At 41.5% G+C, this 18,657-nt stretch overlaps 2 protein-coding genes across 3 annotated transcripts; both read left to right on the forward strand.

The window, feature by feature from the left end:
• Positions 1-369: 369 nt before the first annotated feature.
• Positions 370-9,811, forward strand: tradd (tnfrsf1a-associated via death domain). Of its 2 annotated transcripts, none has more exons than XM_041938563.1 (5): positions 370-454; positions 5,851-6,007; positions 6,102-6,382; positions 7,199-7,346; positions 8,972-9,811. In XM_041938563.1, the coding sequence occupies exons 2-5, from the start codon at positions 5,854-5,856 to the stop codon at positions 9,268-9,270; spliced, it is 882 nt and encodes a 293-aa protein (XP_041794497.1). In that variant the 5' UTR covers positions 370-454; positions 5,851-5,853; the 3' UTR covers positions 9,271-9,811. The 2 variants fall into 2 exon arrangements, with proteins under 2 accessions (XP_041794497.1, XP_041794505.1); XM_041938571.1 differs by lacking the exon at positions 370-454 and adding an exon at positions 671-791.
• Positions 9,812-11,729: 1,918 nt separating this feature from the next.
• gnao1b (guanine nucleotide binding protein (G protein), alpha activating activity polypeptide O, b) lies at positions 11,730-18,648 on the forward strand. Its single transcript, XM_041943469.1, has 8 exons — positions 11,730-11,924; positions 12,073-12,115; positions 14,866-15,007; positions 15,377-15,537; positions 15,637-15,765; positions 15,896-16,025; positions 16,703-16,856; positions 16,961-18,648. The coding sequence occupies exons 1-8, from the start codon at positions 11,807-11,809 to the stop codon at positions 17,146-17,148; spliced, it is 1,065 nt and encodes a 354-aa protein (XP_041799403.1). The 5' UTR covers positions 11,730-11,806; the 3' UTR covers positions 17,149-18,648.
• The last annotated feature ends 9 nt before the right edge of the window (positions 18,649-18,657 follow it).

Here is an 18,657-nt window from a genome sequence, read left to right on the forward strand (position 1 = left end):
AAAAAGGAGTAAAATCGATCGTCGATAAAAGGAACCATATCATGTTGCTACAAAATGCAGTACCACTGATATGGTCAATTGACCAATCAGTATCTCGCCCTCAAACACTTCCTAGTTGTCCAGTTTCACTGATTATTTTAACTTTCATCTCAGTTTGAGCCACTACATTGATGATTATGTTTCGATCGCAAGAAATCAGTCCAAGGAAATGCAAATGTCCAATCTACGTAACTGAAATGTGTAAACCTTCGTCTGGATTCCTACATTTAAAAAAAACAAAAAACACTTCCTTCCTGTCATGATTTTTTCCCCAGGCGGCATGTTGATTTCCACCAATCAGAGCGTTCTTTTTTATTTCCGCTCAACCAATGGGAGACCAGGAAGTTATTACTTGTGTCAGTGTGTGTGATCCCGCAGGAGGAAGCGTCACCGAACAATATAAGAAAGTTTCAAGGTAAGTTTGTACCGACTGTAATCATTGATTACTTAACAGTGAATCAAAAGAATGATCAGTTAGACATCAAGTGTGCCCGGTGCTGTGTCTTTTAGCTGACCAGTCAGCACTCCAGCAATCCGTTTGGTCGAGCCGTGGCCGAAGTTTTACGGCAGTTGTGTCTACTGTACGGGAGGTTTACCAACACGAACTGCCCTCTCATACCAACACCCCGTATTCCGTTTATGTCTTAACGTAAGTCTGTAGTTTGCGATTCATGAGACGGACGGTGGTGTCTCCGGCTGGTAGAATTAATGCTGCTGTAAAACTCTGGAAAAATATTCCTCACCTGTGACAGGTAACTAGCAAACTTAACGTGTTCTAACCGAAAGTCACCTGTACTGTACGTGTGGGTCGCTTAGCAACCTCGCCTTTAGCTAGGCCAGCTGTTTTAAACTATGCTTGCATGTCCTTGGCAAGAACAGTTATCACTTTGGTGTTAAAATCACGTGAAACTATAGTACAATCTGGCTATTTGTTCTCACCCGAGTTATCCTAAAAAAACATGTCTCCAGAGATCCTGCGAAACATATTCTAGCATGTGGAACGGTTTTTAGAAAGGACACTAGACATATGATGGTCTGCAAAGCATGAGTAGTATCCTTTAAAAGATAGGGTCACGTGTTTGTTTGTTTAAAGTCTGTCTCAAAAACAGTAGTTTTATACATACACCCATGTATGTATGAAAGCATTGATACTGTAATTGGTCCTCTTTCTGTGGAGCTGATGGCCACACTGTGTGTAAAGCCAGTATGAGGCTTCAGCAGGCAGAATTAGCCAAATCTCGTTACTGCAAAGACTGTGGATTTTGGCCCATTTTCAGTACACTACAATAACTTGTACAAGTAGTATAGGTTCCTTGATGTAATTAATTTTTTGTCACTTACCTTGTCTGTCAAGCTGTGGTTCATGAAACAGTCAGATCACACTGTAATGCTTAGAGTTGCTTTATTGAAGCTACTGTATGTATTTGTAAGGAACAGTAACACCAGTCAACTCTTTCCATATATATCTAACTTTTGTGAGTATTCCTTTAAGCTCCTACACACCCATACTTCACCTACACAGGTGTTCACCTATTCTGCCGGAATAGACCTCGGTGGGCAGGTGCTGTGCAGACCCTGCTTGACTGCTTGATCTCCCTCACTCTCCTGGCACAACAGGGTACAACAAACTTACACTTCTGTCATAGTGGCACATGGAGTTTGGTGATGTCCTGTAATACCCAGAATGGCTTCAGCCAACTTTTTACCTGATTCCCATGTTTATGAATTGCCAGGGTTCACATTACAGAACAACTGGGGACATTCACAAGGTAACAGAGTTGCTTCCAAACACTGCATTGAAAGCATGGTAATGTTGTAGAAAATAATCGAAAATCAAAATCGCAATATGGCCGAGTGCAATATTCAGATCACAGGAGCTGCAGTTTTTTGATAAATGTAAAGTGTCTCATAACATACCATTATAAATTAAGCAGTGTGGTGCTACAGAGATACACCAGCCTACAAATCATATTCTCCAGATGTAAGGGAAGATGCTTGTTTGATACAGACCCCAACAAAAATCACATTTTTTGAATCTATTTTTTTTTTTTGGTGAAAACAAATAAAAAAAATCAGCCTTTCTACTAAAATCGTGACTCATTACAATATCTGCCAAAATAATTGCAATAACCACATTTTATTTATTTATTTGCTTGCATATTCATCTATAGATCACATGTCTATGACTTGCAATGATTCACACTACAGGCCAACTCAGGACATTCACATGATGTTAGAGTTGGTTTTGTGATGGTTACAAATATTGTGCATCAGCAGCACAGCACAGCACTAAATTCATTAAATTCAGGATTTTAACAATGGACTCTGGCTGATGTGAGGCATCCATGTTTGTTTAGTTTCCAGATACTTTGTATTATATAATTTGGAGATACTGTATACAATCAGCACGCCATGAGCTGAGGTCAGATCATTCAGTTCTGTATAACTGGAAACAACTGTGTGGGTGTGCAGGGCTTGTGTTAACCTGTTTCTTGGATCCTAAGTAATTACCGTAACCACAAGAGGTGTGACTTCCTGTTAACATTATTTGATTTCACTATTGAAGGTAGTTGCATATTCATGTGCCTCTGATTTGAATGGATACGATATGACAGAAAATGAATCACGAACAATTTTGATGATACATTAAAAATGAAAATCTTTTATCAAGCAAAAAAAATATTTCTGCTTTGTACTGGTGATTTTTGAATCCATTTGAAAATTGGAAGATTATGATTATGATTTTGATTATGGGTGTTTTTTGTTCAAAAATGTCCTGACATTTTATGGAAAATTAATAAATATTCAACAAATTAATTCAACCTGGAAATAATCATTAGTGGTAGCCTTACAGTTTGTTACAGATGCCATGTGGATTTCCTTTATTTCAAGCCATCATCTACAGGTCTGTTTAGTTTACATCTGGAGCGGTAAAGCATTAAAGACAACTACACAAAACAAGAACAGATATCATCTCACCTCATCACACATAGATAAAATTACTAATTTGTGAAAGCACTTCCTTGTGTGAATCAAAGATTTTTTTCAGACTATCTGACTTTCAGCTGTCCAGGGAATACTAGAGGTTGCCTTTTGGCAGCAAAAGCTAAATGATATATTTTAAGCTCCTGTGATCACTTAATCCTCATACAGCTGGTGAACAGATCTCACAGTGTACTTCCAGAGTACCGGTAGATAGGATAGCATATAATTACATACTGGCTATGTTATGGAGATTCCTGTAGGCCCAGTAGCCCTGCATACTGTGTATTAGTGTAATATGAGGACATGCATATAATCCAGCTCAGAGGATGCTCTTTCCACGCAGAGCGCACTGCATCCTGTGCATGGAGACAACACCAAGAGTGAGCTAGCAGGCTTTGTTGTTCAGAGTACAGGAGTTAGGGGCTGGACTGGGGGAGGGGAGGGCTGAGATTAAACATGTTTTTATGTAATGAGGGTTTCAAAAGGAGATTGGGGTAAAAAAGGGTAAAATGGAGTGAAGCCATAACAACCAAGGACCACTAGGAGAGAAGTGGTTTTAACTCAAGGAGGAAACATATCTTTGGCTCTCATTGGTACTGGCAGTTAATTTTAGAGAGGTTGCTCTGTTTATTTGGCTCATCCCTTTAGTGGGAAGTTTTTGTGAAAGTGAAGTGAGTGGAAATTACAGTGTATCACCGGCCTCAGATGAAAAGAAAGGTATATTTATACTTATACCTTTATAATTATATTTATATTTATAAAGGTATAAGGTACATTTCGTTCTGATGAACAGTTCAGTACATGGTTGTGTAACTGAGGCAATATCAACTGTTTTTAAATGGATTCGTCATTTAGTGCGCAACATGTCAGGAAATAGTTGAAAAGTGCCGTCACAATTTAACATAACCGTAGGTGATGAAATAAATGGTTTGGTTCAAATAACAGACCAAAAAGAGTTAAATTACAATGGTATTAGACAACAGATCTTCACATTTAAGAAGCTGCACCAGTGAATCTTTGGTGATACCACTCTAACCTTTGCCCGTTAGAAACCGCTCCTCCTGGGCCTTGAAAACCCCATGCTTCATTTATTTATTTAATGTATTTATTTGGATGGGCATCAACCACTGCCAAGGTAGCAACTACTCTTCCTGGGGCCCACACAGGTAAACATTACATCATAATGTGAAACAGTTATGTAATTAAAAATCCAATGAAAAAGGTAACAAAAAACCTGAACAAGCAAATATTTTTTTTTTTACAAGAGCGAATAGAAAAGAATCAACAGTAGTAAAACTACTAATGACAATAATAACAACAAAGACAACAAGTACCCAACTATATCTAAATAGTCAAACATTTGAAAAAAACAGTATATAGCATATACAGTCACTGAGAAAATAAAACAAAAAAAAGATCAATGTTCCTCATTAATGATTATATAGTCAGATACTGTGTCCTTAAACTTGTCCTGTTCGGAGATAGGCTGGTGTTCTGCACTTTTAGTCATTTCCTTAAGCTCTTTTTAAAACAGTTTTGCTTGTTCAGTATGAAAATGTCAGACGGCAAACCATTTCATATTTTACATTCCTCTCTACATGAGTATGTTACCTTGCACTAGTTTTTGAGACAGGAAGTGTATTACAACCTCTTGATTCATGCCTAGTATTAAAGTTTTGTTTACTTCTGTATGGAATTTGATATAGAACATTTTGATTTTAGACAATTAAGTATTTCTTATGAAACAGCTGAGAAATAACCGTCCTGTCCCTGACCAGTCGCCAGTCTGAGGTCATGTGCATTCTGATGCTATCTCCTCTGTCACAGTTCACAGCGAGTTGTGTGCCTCTATTCTGGACTAATCGTAGTTTTTTATTTGTCTTCATCTGAAGCACTTGACCCACGCTGCTAGACAGTAATCCAACTGAGTGAGAACTAATGCTTGAACAATGTGAGACTTTATTCTGACATGTGAAATGTTAAACCACTCAAAGATCAACTGCAGCTGAACCCAGTAGTGAAGTGTATTATTTAAAATGAATTAAATTGTCACACTGCCGTAAAATATTGAATGTAATCATGAATATATTGAATTGCTACATCGCTAATCCTTTGTTGGTTTTAGTTTTATTTAGGTCTCATTACAGATGATGATATCCATCATCTGTAATGTTTGGTGCATTATGTAATAGTGGCCCTTCTCAAAAATCCTTAAAATCTGTTATGAAAGGAACAATAAAAGCAGCCACTTCTATCAAAGCCAATTCTACTGATTGATCCCGCTTTACAGATGAGAGTAGGACTCTGCCAACAGTCATACAGATGTTACATATATACACACAGAGAGAAATACATTAGATTGTCAGTCCAGTCAACAGTTGACTGACTGCTGGATACACAATCAAATTGAAATAAAAAAGAGACAGAGCTGAAAAAGCCAACTCCACATAGTCATATACTCAAAGTGAAGGATAAGCCACAGAAATCAGTGTTTTCCTGATTTCTCTTTAAAAACAATAAAATCTGACACCATCACAGCTCCCTGTTACAGGAGACTTTACAACTGAAGTTGTGTGTAGATAAGGGATCCTCTTCTTCAGGTTCATAACTCTTCAAACAGTAAACACAGAAACCTTTGTAGAGAACTGTGGACACATGATATAAACATCTTTAGCCTCAGTCATCGTTGTCATGTATGATATTATGAAGAGGACCGTACCCAAACAAATCAGATATAATGATCCTCTTGCCTTGTCTGCACATCAAACAAAAGAACCTTTTGATGTTGTCTTCTCCCCATTGAAACCTGTATGTCACTTCTTTCAGAGAATGGCAGACAAGACTGTGGATGGTGGGCCATGGACAGGCTGTGCGGTCCTGTTTCTGCAGTCGGCCTGTCCTGCTGTGGACCTGCTCTCTCTCTACAAAGAGCAGCAGGAGGGAAAGTTCATCGTCTTCAAAGTCATCAAGCTGACACTTATAGGTGAGTGCTCTAGTTGGGATGTATCAGACGTGTAGGATGCTAATTCAGATAAAAGACAAATATGTGTTTTCTTGAACGTCTTTTCCGTGGTCAGATTCTGCAGGAGGTCTGGGTGGTTATGAGATACTTAAGGTCCATGACGCTGACCCCTTTCTTGGGGTGGAGGTGAAGTTTGTGGATGCGGCTACTTGTCAGCAGTTCCTGGAGAGCTACAGCTCCGGAGCAGTGCGTCAGTCCCTCTCCCAACACGCCTGCCGGCTTCTTGCTCTTCCCCAAGAGCTCGCAGTTGAAACCCAGCTCAAGGCCAGCACACACATCCTGGATCTCTGTCTGGACAAGTTGGAACTTTGCCTACAGCACATCCACCTGTCACAGGTATACTGGATGTCTCTGTTTGTCTATTCTTAGGCCATTTGAGATGCAGCTCCAGTATTTCAAATTTTTGAGTAGTTGGTACTTGGGCAGATAATCAGACTGAATCACCATTTCCTTTTAATGCCAGCCTGATTGTGTCATTTTTTTTCTTTTCAGTCCAAACCAATCACTAGACAGTGACGTATCCCACCAATGTCATTTTCAATTGACACGGAAGCTGCAGTTAACATTTTCACACTGACCAAAGAAATAAGTCAGTGTAAGACTAATGATGAATGACATTTTGCTCATTTTCATGAATGTCACTAAGTAGCTAGCTGGCTATACCTATTACGGTCTGATTGGTCAGTTGTTTCTCCACCTGGTGAAAATCGCCATCATTGAGAACAACACCAAACCTATTTGAGTCTCTGATTTGTGATGCCAAGCAGTGTAAAATTGCCAATTGCTACAACTCATAGATGCAAAAAAAAAAGTAAATAAATAAAAAATTGCAGATGGTGGTGGGACATCCTCAGAGAGATCTTCAGAAACAACAACAAAAAAGAAAAAAATCTTTAGAAAGACACTTTGCATCCTCTGCTAAGTTCAATTGCCATTCAGAAATTGCAATTTAATTGACATCTGATGCTGTATTGTGTTACTATCTGTTGGACTAAAAAGTTAAAGTATCTAGTGTAGAAATAAGTCGGCATGTGAAATGATGTTTTGACAGACCAGATGAATGAAAAACTGAGAGCAGTGAAAGTATTCAAAAACGTCACTCCTGTGGGTGGCAGGACAAACACTCACGCATTGTTTGTCATTTTGTGTCAGCCGGAGCGCCTGCGCGATGAGGAGATCGATCATCTGGAGCAGCTGCTGCAGAATAAGGCCCTCCGCCCTGCCCCACAGTCAGCCTCCATCACTCAGGAAGAGTCTCCAATCCCCAGCAACTGCTTCAAGTTTCAGAACAGAGTGTTCGGTGAGTCGAGACGAACATTTCGGCTTTCGAGTCATGTGGTTGCCGCAATTTTTTGTTGCCAAAATTTTGTCCTTAAGAGGTCACAAAAGAGGTTAAAATAGCATTTATATCACATAAAGAGATTTTTTTCCTTCATGCTGTGGTGCTTGGTGCTGTTTATTAGATTCCCCAGAAGGAGATGGTGAAGAAGCCATTCTGTCAACTGAATGCACTCCTTGCAAACATTTTACAAAGCAACACTTTTTAATGGATTTCCTGTCTTCCAGACAGTAATGTGTTAAAGTGAAGCTTGCTCGTGATATATAATTTGTGAGAGTGAGCATCAGCCTGCATTTATTTATAACAGCAGCTGTGTCAGTGCTGCATCGTCACACGGTCTCAAGGTTGTATTGTTTTGAACTGCAGTCAAAAAGCAACTTTTTAATGCAAGACGCTGCCAGATTTCTGTTGATTGATCATCCTTACAGCATTTTGAATTCAGTGTTGTTTGTCAGCTGACTCTCCAATCCAGTCTTTTCTAAATTGATGCTCAGTCTATGGGAAGAGATCACTGCCTGCAGATAATGTATTCGATTGCATTGATTCAAATTGGTCGACCTTGTATTGAACTGTTGAATCAACATTAACTGATGAGGGACTACAGTGCCTTGAAAGTTAATTGGATTTTCTGATTGAGTTAATTTAATATTTGGATTCAGTTCATGTCAATTTAGATTCAGCTTCCTCAGACACTCTGCTGTATCTGGGCATGAGGGACCTCTGTTCCCTGAGTGCCTCCTCCCAAGGCCTCCAGCAGCAGTAGCTGCTCTGGTTTCTGATTCTTAAACAGTAAAGAGCAGGGAAACACTTGGGTTTCTCTGTCTTTATTAATGATAGAGAAGCCCACACACATTCACAAACGTAAAGCTGTGCTGATCAATATTTTGGTATCCACAATGGATTTAATGTTTACAGGTTATGTGACGGGTGTTCATTGTAGTGACAAACCTCTCAGAGAATTATCACCCACTTCTGCAGTTCCATCTCTGAGCAGCATTTCAGCATGTTTCAGCTCATTACTTTAGTTTTATGACCCACAACTTCAGTGTTTCAGTTTATTTTCAGCAGGCAACTGTTTCTGAGAATCCCACTGCATGCTGCCTGCTCAGCACCGTACAGCAGATAGGCAAAGTTAGCAACTAGCTGGTGAGCACAGTGAAGCATTTAGCAGCGACAGAGCCACATATTTCCCTCAGGAGTTGTTGGGGAGAGAGGGGAGGGAGGACAGAAACATTGGACATAAACAAAACTCCAGATAAATGCTAGTGTTGCTCCTTGTCTGCAGGGTGTTTAAACAGCACCTGTTTACTAACAGCTTCTCCATAACCATTTTATATGTGATAACATGGTAATGCTGTGTTCATAGCTTGTATCAGTGTCTCAAAGGGCCAAATAAAATCAATCAATGCTGTTAATGCTTCAGAGGTCTAACATATATAGAACCAATCCTGTTGATGTCCTGTAAGGGTAAGGTGCACAGCAAGTCTATAAATTATTCTGGGAAATATTCACTGTTATGTAATCATAATTAAGTACACTTTACATTAATGTTTTTTTCCTTCCATCCTTATCCTTTGGCCCATCAGAGGACCGAATGCTGACACAGGCAGACCTTCAGAGCTTTTCTAATGGAGTGGGCCGGCAGTGGAAGCATGTAGGGAGGGCCCTGGGGAAGAGCTGCCGGGCCCTGAAGGGTCCGGCCGTAGACAACCTGGCCTACGAGTACGAAAGAGAAGGGCTGTACGAGCAAGCCTATCAGCTGCTGAACCGCTTCCTCCAGGCGGAGGGGAGAGCAGCCAAGCTGAGCCGGCTGGTCAAAGCACTGGAGGACTGCAAACTCACCAGCCTGGCTGAAAATATTCTGGACATACAGCCACGAGAGTAACTGTGTGCGTTTGGTGTGCGTGTACGAGCTGTGAAAACTGAAGGGGATGGGTCCTCTCTACTTGAGGAGTGGTTGACTTTGTCCTGCCTGCTTTTATATACAGTATGTTTGTCTTTGATTGACGTTCAGAATCATTCCTGTGTGTGTGTGTGTGCGTGTGCGCGCGCGTGTGTGTGTGCGCGCGCGCGTGCGTGCGTGCACTTGCGTGTGTGTGTGCGCGCATATGTGCATTATTTCAGACAGGTTGTGTGAACACATGCTAACATCTCTGTGAGAACTGATTCATATTTTGATTTGCTTTTCAATTATTAGTACTATTGTATGTTGTTTTCATTTAGATGAAATGATCTGCCATCACTGTTTAAAAAAAATATGCTGTCTTGAGTTTAATGCACTGTTAAAACTGTTTTCATCATGTTTCTCTTTTATTTCTGCTTTATTACAGATTTAATCTATTGGGTCTTGTTGCTAATGAGTGCACAACTGAAGGTTACTGATTTTTTTTTCTATGAAATAGGGCCATACAAATTAAATGGTTGTAAAAAAAAAAAAAAAGTCTTCATGTTTGTGTTTGATGCATTAGTGTAATTAAAACTGAAATCATCATTTTGTCAAAATTCCGTCAGGTATAATTTAGTGTTAATCCTCCTCCCTCCCTCCATCACTCCCTGTCACTCACACGTGCACATGCTCATATGATTAGAATATGCTGATTACTGATATTGTCGCTGAACGTGTGTATGTGGCTGCATGTGTCACGTTGTGGAAGCGCCGGGTCAGAGAGGTGGAGACTGCAGCTGAGATGTGTGTCGAGGTTTTATCTCAAAGAGGAAATTCACTGATGGATCGAGTCTCTTCAGGTCGAGCTCCTCTGCTGGTTTTCATCCAGGGTCCCCGTAAAAGCCCACCCCCCCACCCTTTTTTTTTACTCCGCTTGACCATCCATCCAGATGTGATGTGTGGATTAGAAGCTTTTATCACACACACACACACAAACACTTATTACTGCTATATGACATGGCCACAACCCCCAACACAGACGTACAGTTTTCTAAGTTATGATGAACACACATCTCTCCTTGCATCTCGGCTGTAACCAGAGCTGTAACTACCACTGCAGAGGTTATGTCCTGAGTAATACTTCTAGGAACTTTGTGGTTTTTGACTCTAAGATGGTCTACACTTACACAAATATCGATATTACACACATATCCGATATTATTTAAGGCTAATTAACAGTATTACATAACTTGCAGTGTAGGAAAAGTGGCTTTGAAACAAAATTTAGTCCATTAAGTTGGGCCATTAAAAAACATGAAATGTTTTTTTTTTAAAGAGCTGGTCCTTAACTTCTTAGGTGGGTGAGGTTTTCTGGGTCAAGCCTGGCATGACCTTTGTGCTTGTCTATGGCCCTGGTTGTAACAGTAGAGAAGATGTTAACAAACACACCAGCTAAACTGTCTTTGATTATGCATTTACTTATAATCTGCACAAACGGAGAGTGATTAAGTACGTTTACTAAAGTATTGTATTGAAGCTTTACTAAGCATTTATAGATGAATCCACCCAACGGTATATAAATACTTCAACTTTTGATATTTTAAATACCTTTTCCGGCTTATACTCATGTATGCTAGTTTACTTAAATATCATTTTGAATGCAGGACCTTGTGTAACATGTAGTTGTGTATTTTTAACGCTGCATTGTTCCTTTTCATTAAGTAAAGGATCTGAGCAGGCTGCCTCCACTGTTTTCACTTTGTCGCAGGGTTAGTCTTCCACAGCTGATTGTCTCACTATATTTTTATTTATGCTAATTTTAAACAAACAAACAAACAAACAAACGGTTTATGTTGTGCTCCTCGTCCACCACCACGCCTGTGTGTGCTCTACGCATGTTTATGTTGTTAAACGTCAACCCTTGTAGAATAGAGGAAGAGTGTTGTGGCATTTTAATCTTTCAACAACACAATTTCCACTAATACCGAGAGACAAGAGGGCAACATTTGCCATCTAAACGGCTCTTTCATTTGAATAATCTTTCATAGGACGTGATTAAAGCTCGGCTGCTCTGACGTAAGCGAGATTGTCCGCGTTAGGTGAGTCTCGCGCTGCCAGCCCTGCTTCCCTCCTCTTCCTCTCGCGCCCCTCCTGCCTGCCTTCGTGAAAAGATACGATGAAATCGCTCGCGCTCGCTGTCATCATCACCAGCGCCGCCCTGTAGAGAGAGAGAGAGAGAGAGAGAGCTCGAGGCCCCCCTCCCCACCTAACAACAACCCCAACCCCGCAGGCTCGAGCACAACGACCCCACCCCCCAATCCCCTCTGAGAGAAGAGACGGAACGAGAGAGACACATACAGAGTCACGGAGAAAAGACCGTTCGGGATCCCGGCTCTGTTTTGCCCTCAATCCGGGCCTAATGCTGTAGCAGACAGCGCGGGAGGAGAGCTCGAGCGAGAGAAAACGCACTGATTGAGAGTCGGCGAGGGACAGGGCGGACAGGAGAGACGACGGGATTGCTCATTCGCCTGGAAACATGGGATGTACACTGAGCGCCGAGGAGCGCGCAGCTCTGGACCGGAGCAAGGCCATCGAGAAAAACCTGAAAGAGGACGGGATGGTCGCCGCCAAGGACGTCAAACTGCTTCTGCTCGGTAAGAGAAGAGCCTCCCCGGCCGCGGGGCTGCTGCGCCCCGGCGCGGCACGGCTCGGTTTGCTTGTGGTGGGACTGCATGGGGCGGAGGTGCTCTCCGTGGTACTGATTTCACTGCCGGCTCTCACTCTGCCCTCCGTTCTTTACAGGCGGCGGAGAGTCCGGCAAAAGCACCATCGTCAAACAGATGAAGTAAGTGTGTCTTTTTTTTTCCAAGTTGAACACTCTTCGGGCACAGGCAGAGTAAAAGGCCCGAGATTGCGCCTCCCCTATCTGTGCTAAGGCAGGTTGAGCCGCCATGTTTCGAGAGGCCGTAGCCCCGGAGGAGTGCCGGTGACTCGAGCACCTCCTGCAGACCGACAGTGAGGCTGCGGAGGCCGCACCGGTGCGTCCCAGGGTGCTGTTCACTGCCTCGGTGCTGAAATGTAGTTAACGAGGGTTCTACTTGACTACAGGGAGCGTGCGACAGGGGATATGTGGGTGTTGTTCCTCTGTGCGCGCGGGTGTGCGCGCATGTGTGTGTGTGTGTGTGTGTGTGTGAATTACATTGAGGTCACTACAGCTCCATTAGTGAATACCTCTGCTTTTAATCTTAATGGCTTTAAGTGCCCGATATCGCCGGGAGTACTTTGCCTATAAAGCGGATTTACGCAGAAATATGGCTTCTAAAACCACATCTAAACCTTCTCCTGTCTAAGCTAAATCACTCTTTGATGTTTTAAATCACTGTTGTTGTTTCCCCTAAACCTCTTAGTTAAGTTTCTAGACGTTTCAGTCCTGAAAACGCACCGTCCATTGTATATTTCGTCTTGTGAAACATCTCTACCACTTCTTGTGGGTAGCAGTGAGCGTCTCTCTGCCTCTCCGTCCTGTTCAGCGCATCCCGGCCTGCAATGCACTGACTGCACCCTCCCTCTCTCTCTCCCTCCCACCTTCCTTCCCTCCATGCCCTGCTTCCTCTTCTTCCCTTCACCTCGTTACCCTCCCTGTGGTCGCTGCCTGTCCATTTATTCACTGCTCTCCCCTAAACACAAGACACTGGGCCAAATAGTGTTGAGAAACCCTTTTCAGGGTTTGTTTTAGCCCAAGCAGGCAGCGGCTGGATGAGTTTTACTACACACTGTGAGTCATAAAGTTTTAAGTATTGGTGGGTAAATTTAGTGTGCCCTGCCCTGATTTGTCCACTCATAGAATAACGGCAGAGAGTTTCTTTATATTGTTTGATGCAGGCCTGGCTGCGGTAGCTTCGTGAGTGCAGTGAAAGTGAAGCTACACTAGACGTAGTTGTAGTTGAGTGAATAAAAAAACAGTAAATTTTGAAAACCTTAAAATGGTCAGAAAATGTGACCTATGATTATTGAGTCCCCTAGCTGATAATATGCACGCACTTAAGTAGATCTGGCATATGGATTATATGAATCAAACAAGGAGAAACATCGTTGATGGGTGATGTATACTAACTTATTTGCAGCTGCAGAAAGGGCAGCGGTGTCTATTTTTACACTTTTCTGTTTTCGGACACTGTGATTGGTCAGTTAAGTTTTTATGGATGCACATACTTCATATAGAGCTGAAATGATTGGTCCATTAAATTAAAAATTAATCTAGAGCTATTTTTTGATCATCTATTAATTGCTAATTGTCATTTCTTATGCAAAAGTGGCAATAATTCACTTTATTGACTATATTTACTGACTGTCTTTGTTCCCTATGAACAAAGACAGCCAGTACAAAGACTATTAATTAAAATATCCTCATGTTGTGGACTGCTGGTTGGACAAAATGACAAATCTGAAGATGTCACCTTGGACTCTGGGAAATTGTGATTAATATTTTTGAACTACTTTTCAAAAGTTTAAACAAGACTATAACCTGCAGATTAATCAATAATTAATGTAATTGTTAATTTGCATCTTTAACTATGTATTAATTTTAACTTCTGTCTTTGGCCTGTGAGGCCCATTCACTTATCAGCCCTGATTATATGCATTTGGCACACACTAAAAACACCTCCTCTTTTAGGGTTTCCCCCAGGAAAATGTTTGGCAGACCACCAAGTTCCTGACACGACTCACGCCTGAACAATAGTAACAGTTATTTTAGAGCTGACATTGTTAATTGATAATCCATTAGTTGATTGGCAGAAAATTATTTGCAAATATTTTGATGCTGGAGTGATCATTTTAGTCGTTTCTATTGGTAAAAGTACAAAACCTGCTTCTTAAATGTGAGGATTTGATGCTTTTCCTTGCTCTCCTGCTTTGCCTTTCATGACAGTAAGTTTAATGCCTTCGGGTTTTGAACTGTTGGCCCTGTTGCACTGTTGGATTGATGTTAGTCGAGATGGTCAACCTCTCGTATAAAAAATCTTTTCATAACATGCATTGATGAGATGAATATACGTAAATCCCTTATCATCCCTTATTTATTCTCCTCATCAAAGTTCACTGATCATAAAGGAGGTGAAGAGCAGCTGCTGACATTTAAATGTGGATTGCAGGTCAGTTTCAGGAAGTTATGACTGATATTTTATAGATTCAGTGTGCATGAGGTCAGGATGAGAGAGCGCTGATGGGTAATTTAATGTTGGCCAGATTATAAAGAGTTAAACTGTGTTGTACTAAATCTAACAGTCGAGGCCTGTGTGGTGTGATTGATTAGTCCTCTGACTGATTCCACTCCATTGACCATCATAAATTATAAATGGCTTAGATATCACATTACTGACCAATTACAGATCACAGACTGAGAATGTGATCAATTCCCATCCCATTATGCATTTTGGGTAAAGATGGTAGGAAGGAGAGAGAGAGAACCTGGCACACACAGTGGACCTTTTAATGTGAAAAAACAATTCTTTGGGTCTGCAGGAACATATGGATATGTGGGACTTTTTTCTAGTCTAGCCCATGCTTGTGTGTAATATCTGTCTGTGCATGCAGGATTATCCATGAAGATGGCTTTTCTGGGGATGACGTGAAGCAGTATAAGCCTGTGGTCTATAGCAACACCATCCAGAGCTTGGCAGCCATCCTCCGAGCCATGGACTCCCTGGGCATTGAGTTTGGAGACAAGGACAGAAAAGTTAGTCTTAGATTCACCTTCCAGCTGAGTGTTCGCCTACAGACTGGCAAGAAACTGAGATTTGATTTATACGTCCTTGAAATGTGACAGTGCCAATGCAGGACTGGGTTCTTTGGACAGACGAATTTAAGAATGATCAGGAGATTGTTTCTCATGTTGGTATAAATCACAATATATGTTTGACGTCTAGTTAGAGTCCCCACATGAAAATTGAATTGTCATTTTCATTTTTGGATATATTTGATGTTGTAATTGACTTGTAGTATTAATAATAATAATAAAAAAAAACACTACCATTACAACAGGTGATGAATAATGAATGAACAGATGTAATTTTGTCCCCTGATCTAATGAAATGTATTTGTCCAGGCGGATGCTAAGCTGGTTTGCGATGTGGTCAGCCGTATGGAGGACACAGAGCCGTACTCTGCAGAGCTTCTTACTGCTATGAAGCGTGTATGGGCCGATGCTGGGACACAGGAGTGCTTCAGCCGCGCCCGGGAATACCAACTCAACGACTCTGCTCAATAGTGAGTGGAGCAAGAAGACTTTAAGAGCCCCTTTTTGCAAAAAAAAACACCTGCCATCTAATCCACATTCTTCTTGATCTTTGTTCTTCTTGTAATTAGTTACCTGGACAGTCTAGACCGGATCGGGGCAGCAGAATACCAGCCCACAGAGCAGGACATCCTGAGAACCCGAGTGAAGACCACTGGTATCGTCGAAACCCACTTCACCTTCAAAAACCTCCATTTCAGGTAGCGTACGTGGAGCCACTGCAGCGTCGTGGCTCATGATGACTTGGCCTTTGTTGTTGGCATTTTGTCTCAGATTGGGTTCAGGGTTTACAGCTCTGTGTCTGTATTGACCTCTTTCACTTTTTCCCAGGCTGTTTGACGTGGGAGGTCAGAGGTCAGAGAGGAAGAAGTGGATCCACTGCTTTGAAGACGTGACGGCCATTATCTTCTGCGTTGCTCTGAGCGGATATGACCAGGTGCTCCACGAAGATGAAACAACTGTAAGTATAACTTGGTTAATTTAGCCTGAGTCACAATTAATGGTGGGGATTTGACTGATGTTAAAGGCTGATATCAGGGTGTCCATAATGGTGTGAATACATATGATATAACTGCAACATCAACAGGAACTTTTGTTGCACTGATATCCTCACTTTGCACCTTTGTAACTCTCTCTTTCCCTCTCCAGTTCCCATCTGCATCTCTACTGCTATCTATCTATTCAAGGCAAAATGCCCCAAAAAGAAAAACATGTTACAGGTTGATACTTACAGATTGACAATGCTAATTGATTTAATTCACTTTCATAATCTGTACAACACCTTCTATCCTTCGACCATTGATTTGAATAATGAAAAATGTCCTTTAACAGTAAAAATGGAGGGAACAGCCCAAAAGGAAAAATCAGATTTTTTTAGATTTAGATTTTTCCTGTTTCTTATTGATATGCAATAAAAACCTCTGAAAGATAAACCTATAAAATCATAACATTTACCCACAGCAAGGCACTTTGCTATTGATCTGTTCCTCATGAAGTAATCAGCCAAACATCAGTAATTTGTTGACAAAGTGATATACAGTTACCACACTGGCCTTCTGTTGTAACCCTACATACTGCTATTCTAAACCAGGCACTCTCCTCACTATGACACTAACCACGTATTTATTCTTCCCACAGAACCGCATGCATGAGTCGCTCATGCTCTTTGACTCCATCTGTAACAACAAGTTCTTCATTGACACCTCCATCATCCTCTTCCTCAACAAGAAGGATCTGTTCGCTGAGAAGATCAAGAAGTCACCGCTGACGATCTGTTTTCCAGAATACACAGGTGAGCCCCCGACTTTCATTTCCCGGCAGAGCTTCTTCACGATCAGTGATGAACGTTGGTCCCTCATGCTCTTTCCTCTCTCCGTTTCCTCCTTTTGTCTCCAGGTGCTAATACTTATGACGATGCTACTGCATATATTCAGGTTCAGTTTGAGAGTAAGAACCGCTCTCCCAATAAGGAGATCTACTGTCACCTGACCTGTGCCACAGACACAGGAAACATCCAGGTAGTGTTTGATGCCGTCACTGACATCATTATTGCAAACAACCTTAGAGGGTGTGGCTTATACTGAGGCCTGGCCAAGCACAGAGGTTGTCATGGAGAGTATGAGGTGTTAATAATGATAATTTTGATGATACTTAAACACATAAATATGTAATTCTACACGTCCAAATGGACCCAAAGAGCTGCCGTCAGACACCACACTGGATTATTGCCATGATTTGTTCCCTTCCTCTTATTTTGATTTCACTATACAACCCCAGTTTTGTCTTATAACAATGTGTTTTTGAGCTGAATGTTTCATGTTCTGTTGATGACTGTGTCAACAACTGTTGAGGTCAGAAGCGGCAGCACCGGGGGTATATTCAGCTGGAGCCTTGTTTTGCACAACTCAAAGCCCAGAAAAGCAATGCGAGGAGTGTGCAATGCCACTTTCAACCACGGTGTGGAATATTGTCCCATCTTTTATGTGACATTTTTTTGTGCGAGTCTCGAGGCATTTATATCTGTACTGAATATAGCCTGTTGTGCTCCGTTTGAAGAGCTGCTGTGTGTATGAAGGTGGAGATGATGACGTTGTCGGGGAGGTGCTGAACTCGTGGCTGAGGGTTATGGTTGTGAAGGAGGCTATTTTAACTGTCAGAAGGGACAAAGCTCCCCTCTCCTTCAGACCCACACATGACTGAGTAGCCTGCAGGTCTGTTCCACTCTCTGTTTTCTCTTTTGCTTTAAAACATAATGAAAGAGAAGATTCTTCTGTTCAGAGTGGCTGCCCGTTGCCATTGGCCTCCTGTAGCGTGAGGAAATGCCTATCAGCCAATCATATCTCAAAAAAAAAACAAAACGTCAAATCGGTGCCAACCATCTGACAATGACAGAGGGGATTAGGATCATAAATCATAAAGCTCATGTTCATACTATCAACTAATATTATTTAAGTAACAGAGATAACCTTTTATTATCATCGAATGATTTATTTATTTAAGCCTCATGCCCTACATGCCTCCTCCTACCTCCTGAAATCCCGTGCCACATATTTATTTCCTGTCATGAAAAACTGGGGGAACACCGATACCTGTCTACGGTTCAGATGGTAGAAAGCAGCCCTCCAATGACATCCTGTTCTCTGCGTGGTGCTTTACCCTTTGATGTGAATCTGTGTAGAAATAGAACACTGCACAAGGAGAACAATATCATTTGAGGCAGCCTCTGTCTAGGGAGTTGGGGGTTTTTCGACCCTCTTCTCCCCTGATCGGTAAACAGGGAACGATTAATCCCCCGCCTGTCACGTTTCTCTTTTCACAGAGAAAAAGTACAGCTCTCCATTTTCACCTGTGCACCCAGAAACTCATCTTCCCATCCCTGTATACTCTTATCTATCACATATCAGTCCTCATATCCTATCTCCATTTCACCTTAAAAGCACCGTACTGTATATATATTATGATTATACCAGATTTTTTTTTTACTGTGAATGTTTTTGTGCTGCACCCCATCCTATTTGGTAGTTTATTGGTTGCTCTCATGTGGAATGTTTGTGCTGAGCCAATCGAATGTTGTGTTTACATTAAAGCCACAC

This window comes from Chelmon rostratus, chromosome 1 (genome assembly GCF_017976325.1).
Source record: "Chelmon rostratus isolate fCheRos1 chromosome 1, fCheRos1.pri, whole genome shotgun sequence".
NCBI lineage: Eukaryota > Metazoa > Chordata > Actinopteri > Chaetodontiformes > Chaetodontidae > Chelmon > Chelmon rostratus.